Genomic DNA, 19,024 nt, shown 5'->3' with positions numbered 1-19,024 from the left:
TATTTTCGAAATTTTGTTTCATAATGGTTTTAGCAGAACATTTCCACCAGGAAAAAACAATCAGGATATACCTTGATCTTTCCTCTACATGTTTATGAAGGCCGATTTTGGAAATGTATCAATGAATTTATTGATAAAATCTTCTTCGAACTTCCTAAATCGATCAATGGATTCCTATGAAAATTCTCCAGGTATTCCTCTTAGAACATCTTCTTAAGTTTTCCAGAAACTCTTCTAGAAAATATTTCTTTGATTGCTTCGGAAATTCCTCTTTAGAATTCATCAAAAAATTCTCCTTTCATAAATTCCTCTAGAGGATCATCCCGAAATTCCTCTAAGAATTTCAGAAGACGACTTTTCTTGGGTTTCTTCAAAAAGTCTTCGATGGATGAAATTTTTGCAGGGCTTCCTTCGGATATTTCCTTTAGAAATGTCTTAAAGAATACCTTTGAAAATCCTCCAGGCATTACTTTTATCAGAAACTCTTCTAAGGTTGCTTTAGAAAATTCTCTAGAGGTTCCTTCTGATTTTCCTCCATGAATTCTTTAGGATTTTTTTTATATATTTTGACATTAATACCTTCAGAAAATCTTTCAGGAAATAAAAAAAACCTTTGGAGATTCCTCCAAGAATATCTTCAGAGATTCTTCAAAGGATTCCACAGCACTTCTTCTGAATTTTCCAAGAGGTTCTTCAAGAAATTTATCTTTGAATTCTTTGATAAACTGTTCCTTTGTTTCCTTTCCAAATTGATCCAATTCTCCAGGGATTCCTCTGAGAAAATCGTCCAAGGTTTCCAGCATAACGTTTTCTAGGGATTCTTTTGGGAAAAAAATTCAGAAATCTCTGTTAGAAATTCATCAGCAATTTCTTAAAAGATTTATTTAGAAATTTCTAAAGAGAATCCTCCAGAATTCTTCCAATAATTTCTGGACAAAATCTTCCTCTTCCTGTAATCTCCTGATCACAGGGCTTCTGAAATTTATTTGAAGATTCCTTTCGAAAATCCTCTAGGGAAGTTTCTACTAAACCCCCATCAGCGAAAACTTAAGAAAATCTTCCGAGGTTGCTTTAGAAAATTCTCTAGAGACTCCTTCAGAATTTTCTCCAGATTTTTTTTAACTTTCTCAATAAACTCTTCTATGAATACTACCAAGGGTTTATCAAAAATTCCTCTAGGAACTCTTTTAAAAAGTCCTGCAGGCATTTATTCGGAAATTCTTCCAGTACCAGCATTTTTTCCAGGAATTTTAGCAACGAATTTCTTCAAAAACTTCCCCATGTTTTTATCAAAAAATCCTCAAAAAATTCTTTGGCAAAACACTTTAAGGATTCCTGCAGAAGTTCGCCGATTCTTTTTGAAGTTGTTTCTGCGGTTCTGTCAGAAATATCTCCTGGCATTCCTTCAGATATTCCTCTATGGATTTTTCTTTCTGGAGTTCTTCCAGCAATTACAAGGAAGGGAATTCTAAAGGAAGTCCTCCTGGAAGTTTTTTTTTTTTGACGGAATCTTTGGAAGAACTCCTAGAGATACCTCCGGAGATTCCTAAAAAAAGTTTCTGCAAAAAATCCCTGAAGGGGTTTTCAAGAACACCCTTGAAGTTTTTCTCAAGGAAACCCTGGAGAAATTTCTGAGGGAAACCCTGAATAAAAATCTGCAGAAATTCATGCAGACGAAATCGCTGGAGCAATTCCTGAAGAAATCATTTGAGGGTGTTCTGAAGTTATCACTAGAAGATCTTGATCCAGTATTTCAAGATTTCAAGATTTTTTCAGGAATTTCAGCAGGTGATTTCTTCAGAAGCTCTACCATAGCTTTATTGAAAACTTCTCTAGAACAATCCTATATTAGTTTCGACAATGTTTCCGCGGTTCCACCAGAAGTATCTCCTGGGATTTCTTAAGAGATTTCTCTTGAGATTCCTTCAGATATTCCTCCACGGATTTTTTTCTGGAGTTCTTCCAAGAATTACACAAAAAATATTGACGAAATTTATGACAGAATCCCTGAAGGAACTTCTAAAAGCAGTTCTTAAGGAAGTATTTTCTGCCGGAATCCCTGGTAGAACTTCTAGATATACCTCTAAAGATTCCTGAAAGTTTTTTTTTATCAAAAGTTTCTCGAAGATTATTGCAAAAAGACTTGAAGAAATTTCTGAAATAATCAGTGGAAGTATGTATTTCTGAAAAAGATTTATAAAAAATCCCTGAAGGGATTTCTAAAGCACACTCTTGAGTTTTTCTCAAGGAAACCCTGTGGGCATTTCTGAAGAAAACTCTGAAAAAAATCTGTAGGAATTTCTGCAGACGAAACTATTTTATTTGAATTCTGGTAAATGTATGTCAACCACCTGCGAGCAACTACGATTCTATTGTTATTAGATTAATTTAATTGTAATTATTCTTTTTTTTTTTGTTAATCTTGTGTGCGTTTTTAAAAGGATAATCAATCCACTAGAAGCATTTTATAGATTTGTTTTGTTTATATATATATATATATATATATATATATATATATATATATATATATATATATATATTCTGTTTTCCTTGCTTGTTTGTCCCAGCCATTAGTTTTTACTTTTGTTTGATTTGTTGTGTTGCCTACGGCTGGGGCTTGAGTGTCCACTATCAGGGGGCTCAACAATGAGTCTTTGGTGTGGGGGAAAGCGGAGGGTCACTTATAAAAAAAATAAAAAATAAAAACAAAACAAAAATAAAACAAAAAATAAATAAAATAAAAAAACTAATGGAGCAACTCTTGAAGAAATCATTAAAGGATGTTCTGAAGTTATCTCAGAACTCATTCCAGCAGTTCATCCAGTAATAACACAAAAATCTGAAAGAATTCTTGAAAGAATTCTTAAAGGAATTTCTGTCCTTTGATAAGTTGTTTCTTGAGGAATGCTGGACAAAAAGACTTGAAGCAATTTCTGAAGTAATCTATGGAAAAATCCCGGAAAGAGTGCTTGAGGGAATTCCTGAAAGAACTTCACGAGATATCTCTACAGGAGTTTCTTGAAGATTGTATGAGATACTTCTGGGGGAACTCTGGAAGCAATGTTAAAAAAAAATCCTGGAGCAATTTTTGAAAGAATTTTCTAAAAAAAATCCCTTGAGATGTTTTTCAAGAAAACCCCGGGGGAATGTCTGAAGGGAACCCTGGTAAAAAAAACTGCAAAAATTATTGTAAACAAAACTGCTGAAGCAATTCTTAAAGAAATTATTGTAGGATGTTCTGAAGAAATTCCGACTACCTCTGGAGAAATTTTTTAAAAATATTCTTGTACTGTTTCTGTAGGGGCTAGTACACAATAAGTCCTGAAGCAATTTCAAAAATAATACCTGGAATAATATGAAATTACCCTTGCAAAAAATTCTGACGGAACAAAATTTTTGGGGAAATCTGTGAATGAATAATTTATGGAAACTGAAGAACTTTTAGAAATTTTTCGTATAAGAATTTCTTGAAAAAATCTTAGAGAAATGCTAAGGAATGAATCCTACAGCAATTTCTGAAGAAAAAGATCTGAAAAAATCTTATCTTGAGGAACACCTGAAGAGACTTTCAGAGGAAAAATCAATCTCTTGAGTGTTTGTGGTGAAAATTTTAAAGAAATGTAAAGGATTAATTAATGAAGGAATTTCCGGAGAAACAACAGAGATGGTGGAATACCTACAGCCCAAGTAACAATTCCATTGCTGATTGGTTTTGTTTGATTTTTATTAGGGGTTTATTACAGCAAGGAGTAAAACTCACAGTTTTATGACTACTTTTATGAAAACCATTGAAGAAATGTTTTATAGTATACTTGAAGATATCAATAAAGCTAGATTTCAAGAGAAAACAAAAATCTCCGATGTTGAAACCTTCTGGTATTTATTATTACCACAATAAATGGTTCGATTAGTGACGACATCTGTTGGTGGAAAAGCAGAAACTACGTCACCCCCGCTTGGTTTATTGTCATTGAAAAAAAACGACAACAACCATCATAACCTCTTTTCAAAAATGGGAAATTTTTCAACAAGGTTTTAAAACAGTTTTATTGCTACTCTTAATGTGGTTCGATAAACATCTTCGAGAGTGGTCCACTTAGCCGGGAGATGCTCTTTAAAAGGTTATCAAGTGGTTTTGATGTATAAATCAGTTTTATTGCAAGTTTTATAAAATTGGACATGAAGATCTCTTATAGAGCCGAACAAAACTTAAAATGTTACTTGGGAGGTGCCTATGGAGAAAATCCAACATTCATTTCTGAAAAAAAAAACACTGGAAGAAATTCTGAATTTCTAAAGACATCTGCTCGAACCTCTGTATGAATGTCTGCAAGAATAGTAGAAATTATATTCAAAATGAATAGCATGATTTTTTCGGGAAATCGTTGCAGAAATACATAGAGGAATTCCTGGAGAAACCGCTGAATTTTCTAGAAGAATTTCTTGAAACGTAGGAATAGGATAGGAATGGGATAGAAATGGGATAGGAATAGGATACGAATGTAATAGAAAACTGACAGAATAGAAATAGGAATATGCCGCATCAAAATCTCGACATTGAAATGAGTCTTATTTAAATAAGGCACAAGAAGTTAGCCACGACGTAAGGTAGAGAACTACGAAGAAAATAGAGCAATATCTTCTAATTAGCGCGTTTGATTTATGGTTTCGCATGTCATCCGAACAACGCTGGGACCCAAAGCCCTCGTACACACAAACCCGTAGACACATCTCATTATTTCCTATCTGCAGGCAATGACGTCGTCGTCGTCATCGTCTCGATTGTCGTCACCAGATCGCCCTACAGGATTCAAAGACGATGACAAAAGCTGGTGAAAGTCATAAATCCAATCTATTTTCTGTGCGATCGTCATATTTTTGTCCTATTTGGACATCGCGGAGTCACTGAAACAAATACCTATATGGAACCAAAACCGCACGGGAATTGAATTTTAGTCAAGACATCATACCCCCAACACCCGTCCATCAGGCTGTCCATCACTGCCACCGAGCCGGGGAGGTTCCCCGGCTCGGTGGCATATGGTTTGCGCGAATTTCAACAACTGTGCCACCGACTGACTGTCGCGGCGCGGAACCCTGGCGGGAGACGTTGACGCAAATTGAATTTCCCTTAATAATGATCAAACATAACTTATCTCGTCGGTCGACGCGCGCGCGGTGTGGGAACAAGGGCTTTCCGACGAGTCTCAATCGCGCTCTGAAGCATACGTACATAAGTAAGGTCGCCTCAACATTTAGCAGCAAATTAAGTCGTAGGTGGACACAAATTTATTGTTTCTCCTGGAGGCTGCTCGCGTGCTGGGTATTGGTTGTTTCCACCATCATGCTCTGATTGACACTGATGCAGCGGAGATTAATTGCCTGGCTGCTTCAGATGCTTTCGGATCCCGCGCAGCCAGCGCAGATATCAGCGCCAGGAGCATGTGGTGACGCCGCCTTCAACTCTGGTGTCCGTTCACACCTCCTGGGACATGAGTGGAGACTTGAACGATCTGGATAGCGACGAACCGAGCTCGTGGGAAATTTACCAAAATGATTCAGAAGTCGGCAGGTTTAGAAAGTCACACAATTCTCCGAAAACACTGCCCAAAATCAGCATTTTCAAAGAAATTGAAAGTGGTATCGAAACAACCCAGCACTTCAATTGATTATGTTCACAATATCGTTTTAGAAGCTGGCAACACTGCAAACCAACAAGAATTTGTAGTATTCATTGCCAGATGATAGATACAAAGAAAATTCACTAAACTTGCACTTGCGAAGCTGCCATCTTCTTCTTTTTCTTCTTCTTCTTCTTCTTCTTCTTTGTGGCTCTACGTCCCCACTGGGACTTGGCCTGCCTCACTTCAATTTAGTTTTCTTTTGAGCACTTTCACAGTTATCAATTGATGGGTTCTCTTTGCCTGCCATTGCATGAATTTGAATATTGTGAGGCAAGTACTATGCCCAGGGAGTAGAGAAAATTTTCCCAACCGGAACGGGAATCGAAACCGCCGTCTCCGGATTGGCGATCCGTAGCCTTAACCACTAGACTAACTAGAGACCCATTGCTGGCAAAGTTGCCACGCTATGTTTAAAAGCCATTATAGTTTTTTTTTATCAAAATTGGCAACACTGTTTGAGTAAGACAAATTTGGAGTAATATCTACCACATAGACAGTTCTTGAAAACACTTTTAAATGTTAGCAAGGGTGTTAAGGATCATAAAGGAGTTTTAATTCCTATGTCAGTAGCTAGCAACACTGCAAATATATTGATCAATATTGCAAGAGCACATCATCAAACGTAGACTAGTCTCGTCTCGCGAACGCGAGTAATTTATCGTCCTGCTCAGCACTCAGACAATTAATATAAATTGAATTTGACATTATTAAACATTGAATACCATATTAAAATATTTGCTTTTGCTGCCGAAATCCAGCAGCAGCACCGAGTCCCCCGCTTTAGGCCGTGAACGACTAGCTTCCATGTCAACAAGTCCGCCCCCGCCCGCTTGGTACGACAACGACGAGCAGCGAACGACACTAAACCAATGCGAGAATCACGGTTCAACGTATTAGGCCGCATGGTGACGACTGGTGAGGGTAAGTACCTATAGGTAGGTACGCCGCCGTGTCAATTTGATGGGCAAGTCGCCTAATGACCGATTAATAAATAATACCAACGAGGGCTTCCTGATTCACTCACACATTCTCGCACACACGTCGTACACACAAAATATTGAAAAAGCAACTAAAATAATGCGACTCAAGCCGACCCAAACGAAATAATAAAAGAAAACATCCAATCCGACCGATATACTCACTGATCGATATCGTGGCACTGCCGATCGCAGACGACGCACCGGGTATCGATGCCCTCCTCGTCGTCGTCGTTTTCACCGTCCTCGGCCTCCTCGCCGTCACCGTTGGCGTGGTGCCGGTCGGAACCTTCTGGTCCACCACCTCCGGCTCCGGAACCACCACCAGCACTGATGTTACTATTGCTGCTACTGTTCTGATCGACGTTGTGCGGGTGGATACTGCTACTGCTGTTGTTGTTGATACTATTGTTGTTGTTGTGATGCAAATGATCCTTATGGTTCAAGTGCAGACTAGAGTCGTACTCGTTGGAGGTGTTGTACTCGTCTTCGAACAATTCACTGTGCTGGGAACCTGATGAGGAGAAGAAGAGAAGTTGAGATAAGAAACTGGTGAATATTTCAAGCAATCGTGAATATCGACAAAAAAATAAGCGGCTCATTTTGCTACCTTTCATTTTGCCTTTCTCGTGCACCAATGTATACTGAAAGGCTATACGTTTACACAAAAAACGAATTTTCGATGGAAGACTCGGAGAGTCGAGTAACATATACCAAACAACCCAGCTCGAAGAATAGAGATGATGTCTGTATGTGTGTATGTATGTATGTATGTCTGAGCGCAAAAATAGTTCATTCACCTTTAAGAAGCTTTCCCATTGGCCGACTTTACGGATTAAAACTCGTATCGAACCGGAATGTTACCGCATAGTTTTCTATTGAAATTGGTGTACATCGGTCAATTCGTTCCGGAGTTATGGCCATTTTAGTGATTAAGTCCAGTACCGGTGAACTGGTCATATATAATAGTGAATCAAATTTTATCATGCGACACATCAAATCGCGCGGAATTTTGTAAGTTTTAACATGGTTGCTGATTTTTTGTGGAGAGCATCATTATAAACCTCAAAATTACGATGTCGGCCAAAAATACAAGATGGCAACCTAAAATCCAAGATGGCGTCCCACAGCTAGAGAGTCGGCTGTTTTAAGAAGTTGAAGGCTCTAAAAACATGCAATATGGGTATATTTGGTATAGAGAAGATGTCCGGAGTCCAAAAAAAACGACCAGAATATGCAAGACGGCGGCCCAAAATCCAAGATTGCAGTTGTTTTAAGGGGTTTTAGGTTCTAAAATCATGCAATATCGGTATATATGGTGCAGATGTCTAGAGTCCAGAAATGGTGACTAAAATATACAAGATGGCTGTTCAAAACCAAAGATAGTGGGTCACCATTCAAGATGAGAGTGATTTTATGGAGCTTTTGGCTTAAAAACCATACAATGTGGGTATATTTGGAAGGGGGAAACTTTTGCCAGTCTTGGTAAGGTGGTATGAACTACCAACCAAGCCGATCTGTTTATAAGCACAGGTCGCATGGCAGAAGTTTCACGCATTCGATGTATTCGTTCAATACATGGCCTACTTGCCTTCACCTTCTATGAAATGTTCTCACTTGTTAGCTACCTAGCGAATTCTATCATATCTATCATTTCATTATCCACTTTGATCTCTACTCTCTTATACTATGAGTAGAAAAAGACCGATATAGCCACAAAATCATCAAGTTATTAATAGAATATAGTCGATAAATTAGAATATGATATAGATGTTCAAATTAAAAATTTACACCGTTGGTTTGCATGAGGTGTCGTCCCAGACAACCAGGAGTCGCATAAGAAACCTCGCTGTACATCGTATAAAGTACTATTTTAAGTCACTATCGCATATATGTACGGCTGATGGACAATTTTCGTCGCATATGATGTTATTTTTCGAACTTACTACGATGTATCAGATTAAGTGATATAAGAATACAAATTAATTTCTATAAGGTATGAGTACATCGTAGTAGATGATATTCTGATGTTTTATTGCGATGAACTTTACTCGCAAAGTGTCAAATGAACTCGCATAATAGCGTACTGCGATGCACCATATATACGACTTCGCTTGGTACTTTTCTTATTGTGTCAGTTTTCCTAGCATTTCTGTATGGATGAAATCGCATAGAAGTACAAATAAACTCGTTAAAGTGTTCATACAAACTCGCATAAGCTAGAAGCGTTTATGTTGACATAATGCGATTAGATATGTGATAACAATTAAAGATTTTCGGTTGGACTGTGGATGAAGTGCCAAAAAACTCCAAGAAAGTGAAGAGCCATGATTGTGGTTATAAATTCGCCATTATTTGGCGGCAACAATGGACGGCTCTAGCCAGAGAGGGGCAGTGAAAACTGTGCGGGAAATGGTGCTTCGCCGTTTTTAGCCAAGTGCATTCAACAAACACTGAGGTAAGTTAGAATATATATAAAAATGCAGTGGCATACGTGGAACCGCGCATAACTTGCGAACGGATGGTCCGATTCGGGTCGTTTTAGTTTTGTTCAGTTAGTTTTCACCCAAGGAAGGTTTATGAGGCGAAAAACATGGAAAAAATGGGAGTTTTTATGAAATCAGGTTTTTATGCATTTTGAACGGGGACTTAAACTTCGCTAGGGATTTGAAACGTCAAAAAATGCAGGAGGCAAGACAAAGTTTGCCGGGTACAGCTAGTATTATGATAATTATTTAGCTTGTTTCATAAGTAGCGTTTGGTTTTGTGTGTGAAGTGTGGCTCGACAATCCAGAGGTCATTAGTTCGATATCGAGCTGACAAGAATTGTTTATTTTTTAAATATTATTAGGTCGCATAAGATGCTGAATCGCGTCGCAATTGTTGTATACGGTGCATCGCATAAGATATCGCTTCAAGCCATATAGCGTTATTATTATTATGTCCATGCACGTATAGCGCCTCCACTTTTATGCGAATAAGGCACTTCTACTGCATCTTATGAGATGTAACTTTAACGCATAAAAGTATGTATAACATGAACATAAACTTCATGAAACGTGCAAATTGGTTATCTGGGGTTCAAATCATCTGGGGTAGACGGAACACCTCGCACCTTGCATGGGTCGGGTTTTTGCTATAACTCAGAAAATATTGAGCCGATTCTTATGAAATTTTGTACATATGTAGCCACGGATATTACTATCGGAAAGCGAAAGCGAAAAATCAGGTCATTTGACCTGATTATAGCAGTTATAACAAAACAAACGACCAGTACAAAAAAAAGAATCGGGTGTATATGAATTTGATGATATTGCTGCTAAATGTCTGGGACACTCTAATGGAAGTCAATTCGTCAATTCGTCTCGAGAGTACTGCAATTCGTAAAATTGTGTGATTTTGTCCCTGTAGATCGTTGTGCCTAAACGTTGATCAAACGTATCCTTTGGACTTAACCATTCCACTATCAAGTCCCAATCCCCCGTGACACATAAGCCTGAGAGAAGGTAGAGGTCTTTGCACATATTTCATAAGTGTCCACTAATCTTCCTTTCACATCCCTCAGTAGTCACAAAGACGTGACCAGGACAGCTTTCGTCCGTTGGAGGATTGCGTCCATCTTGTCTTAGAGTCAGTGATAAGCCCCAAATATCTGTGCTTTGGTAACGGACGCAAAGAAGACAATTCTCTTAACAGCGGTCTGGGACTGTACTAGCTACAAACTTGTGCGACTTGCTCTATGATAATGCTAGACATTTGTTTTAAAATTGATTTCAAACGATTCATTTAAATTTATTGTCTTTTAAAGCTGTACTTCACAGTTATACAGGGGAGCTAGATGATATTTTAGAAAATCTCTGCATCACTTATTCAAAAAATCGGTATCCCAACAGATTACGGGGAGAAAATCTGTAGGGGAGACTTGGGAGAATTGATCCCTTTTTCTTAATTTAAACTTTAGGAAAAAACCCAAAACTAGATCCGATTTCCGTACAATATGGCAGGTAAACATCTATTGCAAGTTAATACACAACAGAAGGCCTTTAAATTATTGTAAAAGTTTTCAAAACTGTGTTTTTATGGAGGCGTGTCTTATGATGTATTTTTCAAAAATGGGTGACACTTGATCCCCCTTTGAGCACATGGTTTATTTAAAGGGGAAATAGTTCAAGAGTCTTCCAATTCATTTTCTTCTCGAGTTTTCATGTATTTTCGATGGATATGGAGTGTTTGAAATTGTAAGATTTCCTCAATTTTTTAAGGATATGCCGTATTTTCAAAATCGGGAGACTTGATCCCCATTTTCTTGGTTTGTACTAAAGTTATAATTATCTGACACATTTTATCGTTGAATAGGCTAGAATTCCAAGAAAATAGAGGCTTCCGAATAGAATTTTATTTTTCCCATGTATAATGTGTGTGTAATTAGCTGAATTAATTAACCCCCTAATACCGAAATTTTTGATTTTGATCTGAATATCATTTTTCGTCATCTAAAATCGATTTAAACATGTTTTGGAAGATGATTCTTTTTAAATCTCGATTTCGTGAATTTCAGTTTTTAATTTTTCTAATTTTTATTTTTGAACATCCCCACACTTTTATATTTTTCCTGGAAGCCTATTTGGGGTACAAATTTTTTGAGATGAAAACATTTTGAGATTTTATGATTATTGTTGAAATATAATTATTTTAATTTTTTTCACAGAAAATTTTATTTTCCGAGTAATTTTAAGGAAAATCATTTTAGAGTGTATTCGATTCCCTTAAACTATTAAACAAGGATAGAATGATTTGGGAAAAATTTAAAATATGTTAATTGTAACGATTCAATACAAAATAAACAATGACTTCTAAAAGGTGACTAAAACATCAATTTATCAATGATTTTCAAAAAATGTAAATACGCTTTAAAATACACCAAAAACCATTTTGAGATATACAGAACAGTCCTAAATATCAGCCAAAATTTAAAAAAAAAGATTTTCCACGAAACAAAAATTACAAAAATGCTCAAACTATACCCCGTCTAAAGGCGGGATTTGGTATTAGAGGGTTAAAATATGTTAACAACAGCCTTATTTGGATAAATAAGTTTGAAAGTATTGCATTTAAACTATGTGCTGTGAAATTTTGACACGATTTGGTTCAATTTTCACAAAGTTATTGAGATTTTTCGGAATCGCCTAAAAGATTTCTGAAGGACTGAAAACAAACCATCAGCCGTTAAAAAATAATGCAATGTACAATCGAAATCACTTGTAGCCAAAGCATAGTCGTTTGTCCAGGAGTAGTTTTGGAAAAAAAATATGCTAGAAGAAAAATGTTTTTGATTCCGAGCAAATATGGGAGGAACAACCCAAGTAACAATTTTAATTTTATCAAAGTTTTTTAGCGATTCAAAAATCCTAAACATAAAACCATTGATGCCGACTTGAAAATGCTCTCGAGTTCTTGTATGCCTCAATAAGCCCACGTTCTGGCTAGTTGGCCCAATCTTATTAGGGTCTACAGGACTTCGTATGCAAACCGGCTTAGGATTTCGGGTTGTAGCATAATTTTATCAATCTTCTAAATAAAACCATCTTCTGACTTGTCAAATAATTGTTCTGATTATTTTTCACTCTCAATGTTCGATCGTCAGAATAAATTATGCTTGGTTGTTCATCCAGCCATCAATTGGAAAGACGCAGATATGGAATTCAGATTTGTTTTCCTATTTAATACGTGTCAGGAGACTTGCCACGGAAAATTTGTGGTGAATGTGACTGTGATAATGACAAAAGCTAAGTGCGCCACACAAACTATGCATAATTTGGAAGTTAAATGCATTTAATTTACTCGGTGGAATTGGGTGCAAAAAAGGTTTTTTCAACACAGCGGAGTTTAGAAGACATTATGTAATTTTTCTGACAAAATAAAATGACGGAAACGTGTTGCATGGTTTAATTTGATCTTAAGCTGTCCGTGAAATCATAAAATTGAGTAATATTTTTTTCTGTATTTACATATGTAAATTCATATGAATTATCCCGGCTAGGCGACATATTTTTCTGATAAAACTCTGTGTTCCTGATGATTCCTCCAATAGGGCTAACCCTCCTGAGGTAGTCATAACTGAGCTCATGATAGAACTAGCGGTTTTATCACAGCATTTTTTTGGTTTATGTTACGGCCACGAAATCTTTTGTTGGTTTTATGCATTGCCTCACAGTTTTGTGTATTTGTTTACAAAAACAATCTCTCCGACAACAACCGCAAATGCAAGTTTTATTGAAATGGTATATAATAGGTGATAAAACCAATTCATGTCTACTTGCAAGTCTTTAATTGAAGATGTTTATAGCAGAAGTTATATGATAGTTTTATGGAACGCCAAAGATACAAAGTAAAAAACTACCACATAAAACTAATTTAGAACAACTAGCTTTTTGACATGCTCGTATAAAATCAGGATAAAACATGAATAAACCTTCAAGGCATGCTGATTGTTACTTGGGAAGTCTCCCCAGGGATCAAAACTCCTCAGTCTCCCCTATCCCTTACAAAAAAAAAAAAAAAAAATAACAAACCCTCAAGCCCGAGCGTTTCAGAGCGTTTCAGTAGGTTTCACAGGGTTTAAAAGGGGCTTCAGAGGCTCTCAGATGAACTTTATGGAGGTTTTAAAAAGGTTTAAAGGTATTTAAAAGCGTTTCAAGACATTTCAAAGCGTTTCAGGGCGTATTAATGTGTTTCATGACGTCCCAGGACGTTTCAGGAGGGTTTTGGAAAGGAGGGGGGGGGGTCTTCAGAGTCTCGCATGTGAATTTCTCGTAGGTTTCATAGGAGTTTCAAAGGCCTTAAAAAGCGTTTCAAGGCGTTTTAGGATGTTTCACAGGGTTCTGGGGGCTTCAGAGGCTCTCAGGTGACTTTCACGCATATTTTAAAAGCGTTTCAGGGCGTATTAATGTGTTTCATGACGTCCCAGGACGTTTCAGGAGGGTTTTGGAAAGGGGGGGGGGGGTCTTCAGAGTCTCGCATGTGAATTTCTCGTAGGTTTCACAGGAGTTTCAAAGGCCTTAAAAAGCGTTTCAAGGCGTTTTAGGATGTTTCACAGGGTTCTGGGGGCTTCAGAGGCTCTCAGGTGACTTTCACGCATATTTTAAAAGCGTTTCAGGGCGTTCCAATGCGTTCCAGGGAGTATCAGGAGGTTTAGGGGGCCTTAAGGAGGGTCAAGAGGCTCACAGGTAAATTTCACGGAGTTTTCATGGAGATTACAGAGGCGTTTTAAAGCGTTTTAAGGCGTTTCAATGCGGAGATTTTTGGGGGCTTCAGAGGCTCTCACATGAATTTCATGGAGGTTTTATGGGGGTTTTAGAGGCGTTTCAAAGCGTTCCAAAGCGCTTCAAGGCGTTTCAAGGGTTGTCAATGCGATGTAGGGCGTCCCAGGAGGTTTTAGGAGGCCTTTAGGAGGCTTCAGAGGCTCGCAGGTGAATTTCTCTTTGGTTTTATAGGGGTTTCAAAGAGTTTCAAGGTGTTTCAAGAGGCTTAAAGGGGTCTCAGAAGCTCATGGGGTTTCATCAGGGTTTTGGAGGCGATTCGAAGCATTTCAAGGCGTTTCAATGCGTTTCAGGAGGTTTCAGTGTGGTTTCAGGAGGGTTCAGAGGCTGTCAAGTAAATATCATGAGGATTTCATGGGGCTTCTAGAGGCATTTCAAAGCGTTTCAAGGCATCTCAATGGTCTTCAAAGCGGTTTCAGGGGAATATAGAAACCCATTTAATTTTTTCTCTAATGCGTAAATCTATTAGAGACAACCGAATATGTTAGTAGATCAGAAGACCAATACTCAAGTAAGTTCTTGGAGATCCTCAAACCGACAATGAAGTCACCACTTGATAGCACGTAGCTAGACGAGGCAATAGATCACTGATTACAGTTGTAGATCAGAAAGCTTCAACTCGAGGGAGTTCTCGGATACTCCTAAACAATAATAGAATCCACCACTTGATAAAACATAGATGCCTGGGGTTGTGTGAGTATAAACCTCATTCTTAATGCGATTAGATACAACCCTCGTAGCCCTCGTACATTCGATGACCTATACTCAAGGGAGTTCATGGAGATCCTTAACGAATCATAGATATCAACGAACTCACCACTTGATAACACATAGCAACATGAGACTGTGTAAGTATAAATTTGATTCATTATGCTCCAATAGATCTCTAATTACGCTTGTACATCAGAAGGCCTAAACTCCAGGGGGTTTCTCGGGTACTCTTAAACCCTTAACCCTTAAACACTCCGTAAACGTACCTGAACTCTTAATTCTGTTTTTATTTTCGTAAACCAACTATCTGTAATCTTGGGGTACTGCTCTGAACACTATCAAATTCCATTTAGGTAACGTTGTATTTTTCAAAATACAAATTAAAAGTACACAGTTCAATCAATTTCGCAGTAACAAAATAACCTCCATCATTTTTAAAACAATTCTTCTTCGAATTGTACACGGAAAATCCAAACTACCTAATATTTGGGTCGATTTTACTCAAAATTAAGTATATCGAATACACTCGTTACCCAAAATTAGGTTGCTTTCCCTCTCTGGCTCACCGATGTTGTCAAAAACAAACAGAGATGCATCTACCCAAAGGGGGTCCTTGACACCAATAAGCCAATTTTGGGTAAATGTCGGTTTACTCAAAATTGAGTTGAATGAGGGGGGGGGGGGGTCTTCTCTTGAGTATAATTTTTAGCTGGGGGTAAAGGCAATCTACCTAGCGTGAGTTTAATCGATTCACTCAAATTTTGGGTTATTGGGCCGAACTATGGCATTGCGTCAAAATAATTCAATTTTGAGTAGTTTGGCGGTTCCGTGTAAAATCACAGGTTATCTGCACAATGCAGCTTGCTTACAACTTTGCGTGCAAGAATTTGTTTATGTAAAATCTAAAGAAATGAGATGGAAACTAAACTATTTATGTCAAGTATAATTTTCATAATTTATTTCTGTATGATATCATAAAAGGAGTATAGCCAATAGAGTAGATGGGAGCAAACTTCCTAAAGACAAATAGTTCATTACTTCAAAGCTTTCGACCGGCTCAATCACGAAAATTTGTGTGTAGCCCTCAGGCGCAAAAATGTCCCTGAGAAAATCATCAGCCTCACTGCAGCACTGTACAAGGCATTTTCGGGCAGAGTACTGCACAACGGTATCTTGTCCGATCCCATCCGGGGCGTTGCTGGAGCCAGGCAAGGATGTATCCTATCACCGCTACTGTTCCTCATCGTAATCGACGAGATCCTTGTAGGTGCGATTGACCGTGAACCAAATCGTGGGTTGCTGTGGCAGCCCATTACCAAGGAGCACCTAAATGACTTCGAACTGGCTCATGACGTTACTCTCCTAGTCCAACGTCGCTCTGATATGCATAGTTAGCTCGATGATCTCGCCGATCGCTCCTCGACGGCAGGTCTTACCATCAACGTCAACAAGATCAAATATCGTTCGATGTAAACACGGTCAACCCTTCCAGATTTACGAATGCTTCCAATATCTTGGTAGCCCAAAGCGGCACCAAGATCGACATAGACATAGACACGTATTGAAAAACAGCCAGATTAGTCGACGCATCAAAATCCGAATCTTCAACTCGAACGTGAAATCTGTGCTGCTGTACGCAAGTGAAACATGGTGTGTATCAGTGGAGAACACTCAACGGCTGCAGGTTTTCATCAATAGACGCCTGCGGTATATAATTCGTGCATGGTGGCCTCACAATTACATCTCCAACGTGGAGCTCCATTGTCGATGTCATCAAAAGCCGACAGCAATTGAAATTCGGGAGCGAAAAGGGAGGTAGGTCGGCAACTCTCTACACAGGGACGGAAACAAAATCTGCAAGCAAGCGCTTGATTGAAACCCAGCAGGACATTGCAGCAAAGGCAGACCCAGAGGCTCATGGCGGCGCAGAGTCAACAACTAAATCAAGCAAGTCAACAGAAATTTGACCTGGCCACAGGTCAAGGCGATGATTGGCAATCGCTCAGGATGAAGATCTTTAAATTCGGCCCTCTGGTCCACCATGGGTGCTCAGGGCTGATAGTAAGTAAATAAGAATAATTTTCAAAAGTTCTAGTCAATATGTTTACTAATTAGATGGAAATAATGTTATTAGAAGACTTTGAAGCAATTAGTGGTAGATTTGTATATAATCAAAATAAAAAAAGCAGCAAATAAGTTGAAGTTTCTGCTACAAAAATATTAAAAACCTTGGCATGAAAGTCAACAGCATTTCGGCACCAAGCTCATCACTATTTATAAATTTGGTTGATACAATACTCTGATTGATTTCCATCAATCACCTTTCAGACCGGAGTCAAACCCAACTAAATTGACCAGTGTTTGGCTTAGGTGCTTTCGAAGCCGATCACTTCGCCGTCTGTTATCTGCCAAACCTGAAAATAAAACTTCAAAAAGATGGCACCTCACGAGCGTGTGCCAAAAAAATCACTTTCAGCGACCCATCCCCAGCCCTATACTGGCAGCATCGCATCGTGCTGAGTATGTGTGGTGCCATTAGGCAACCCTGGTGAACGCCTAGCTAGGAGTAACCTTCCATTCGAGAGCCCATACGTGGGACAATCAATCATCCCCCGCGCGTTCGCGCGCGCGTCATGTCAGCCGGGTTTCAAAGTGAAAAAATCGATTCCTACTAATTGTTTTCTGGGAGTCCACGTCGCAGCACACACACAAAAAATAGTCAATAGTCGAAGATGAAAAATCACCCACCAATAGCTCTGTGGCGCGGCGGCGAGGATTTATCTACACAGCTGATGATGATGATACCAGCAGCATTGTGAGCGATACGACGACGAGGCGACCGCCGGAGGAGCGATGATCTTTTGAACTTTAGTCATTTGGAACGGCTGCCGGTGTGGCGGCGGCCGACGGCCACCTACCTGGCGTTGCCTCGGGGAGACTTGGAGATGGGTGCGTCGCACCTACCTATATGCGCTCTGTGGCTGGTGCGAGATTGCGTACAGCTGATAACTAACACCGCCGGTGAGGAGATACTTTCGCTTGTACGCTCATTGGCTTAGTATTTCTTGAACCCTTCAACAGTTGCTGTATTGACCATAACGCCTGTAGTAATGAATATCTTTAGATAATTTCTGACAGAATATCTAGAGAGTTTGGTACTATTTCGAAAACTATTCTGAACAAGAAGGATTATTTCAACCAACCTAATCATTCCAACAACAACAAAAAACCTGTACAACTCCGACTGCAACATTGTCCCAAATGTCTACCATCCGAACCAGGGCACAGCCTCAAGTGACCACAACATGACCACCTTCATCCTATCCCCCGAATGCAGTCGTGTCGTGTGCATAATTAGTCGTGAATAAATCGAGATTGCTTGAAACAAAAACCCCCGTGAACCCTTAACCGCATGGAAGAAGAAGAAGAAGCATGAAGCGACAAGTGGAGTGCAGCATTATTGCAACGATCCCGGTTCACCGCAGATCGTCGTCGCGTGTTTGCTCCCGTAAAATCCCGACCGAATGACCGACTTCGCCGTCGAGTCGCGCTGTGCAAAAAAAAAAATCCCAGCTACCTCTTGCTTAAGATTGGTCAGTGCAGTTCAGTGACGACGGTGGCTACCGCACCCGGCCAAGATGCACCTCGCGCTGCTGTAGCTATGCCTGCGTCTCATCTTTCTTTACTCCGCGGATTCACCTGATGATTTATAGCGGGTCACTGAGTTCGTCTTGTGAGCAGCAATACCATGCAGAAGAGGTCTGGGTTCGATTAACGGTCAGTCCAGGAATTGTCCATAGAAGAAATTTACTTGGGATATTTCATGGACGTATATTCGGTTTCAAAAATGGTCAGTTATGAAAGAATCCTCTCGGTTGATATCTGTGAAAGTGTTCATAGAACTTCAAGAACGGTCTCTGTCCCAGCTTGAGTGTTATGCCAAGCAGCAGAAGAAGAAGAAGTATCATCGTAAGCTATTCTAAGCAGAGCGTGAAGATCTGCTGCCAATACTGCTCTTCAAGGAAATTTTGTTGCTTACTGCACAGCTGACGGACCCATTAGGACACCAGGATGGATCTGACTCGAGGAATAAAAGTCAATGTAGAGGAGAATTAATATTTGCCCTTGCCATCGTTTCAGCTCCTCGGAAGAAAGAAGTAGAAACACAAAAGCGAATCGGACAAAATTCTTAACCGAGTTTCTTCGGGTTACACTGGGTGATTGTGGGTCTCGTGTTCGTATTCCTCTTACCACTTGCCGTACCAGGTATTGACGTTGATAGGGTATAGCACCAGTGCGCGGTAAATAACAAATTAAATTAAAAAATGTATTG

At 39.1% G+C, this 19,024-nt stretch overlaps 1 protein-coding gene across 3 annotated transcripts in view; it reads right to left on the bottom strand.

Annotated features, from left to right (window-relative positions):
- Positions 1 to 19,024, bottom strand: part of LOC109402239 (transcription factor hamlet) — a 384,793-nt gene that overhangs the window by 32,703 nt on the left and 333,066 nt on the right. For all 3 annotated transcript variants that reach the window (XM_062849390.1, XM_062849389.1, XM_029864201.2), the window contains exon 6: positions 6,827 to 7,175. In XM_062849390.1, coding sequence (XP_062705374.1) covers positions 6,827 to 7,175 — 349 coding nt within the window. The remainder of the gene's footprint in view (positions 1 to 6,826; positions 7,176 to 19,024) is intronic.

The sequence above is a fragment of the Aedes albopictus genome, chromosome 2 (genome assembly GCF_035046485.1).
Source record: "Aedes albopictus strain Foshan chromosome 2, AalbF5, whole genome shotgun sequence".
Classification (NCBI taxonomy): Eukaryota; Metazoa; Arthropoda; class Insecta; order Diptera; family Culicidae; genus Aedes; species Aedes albopictus.
This window is presented reverse-complemented; position numbering and strand designations above follow the sequence as displayed.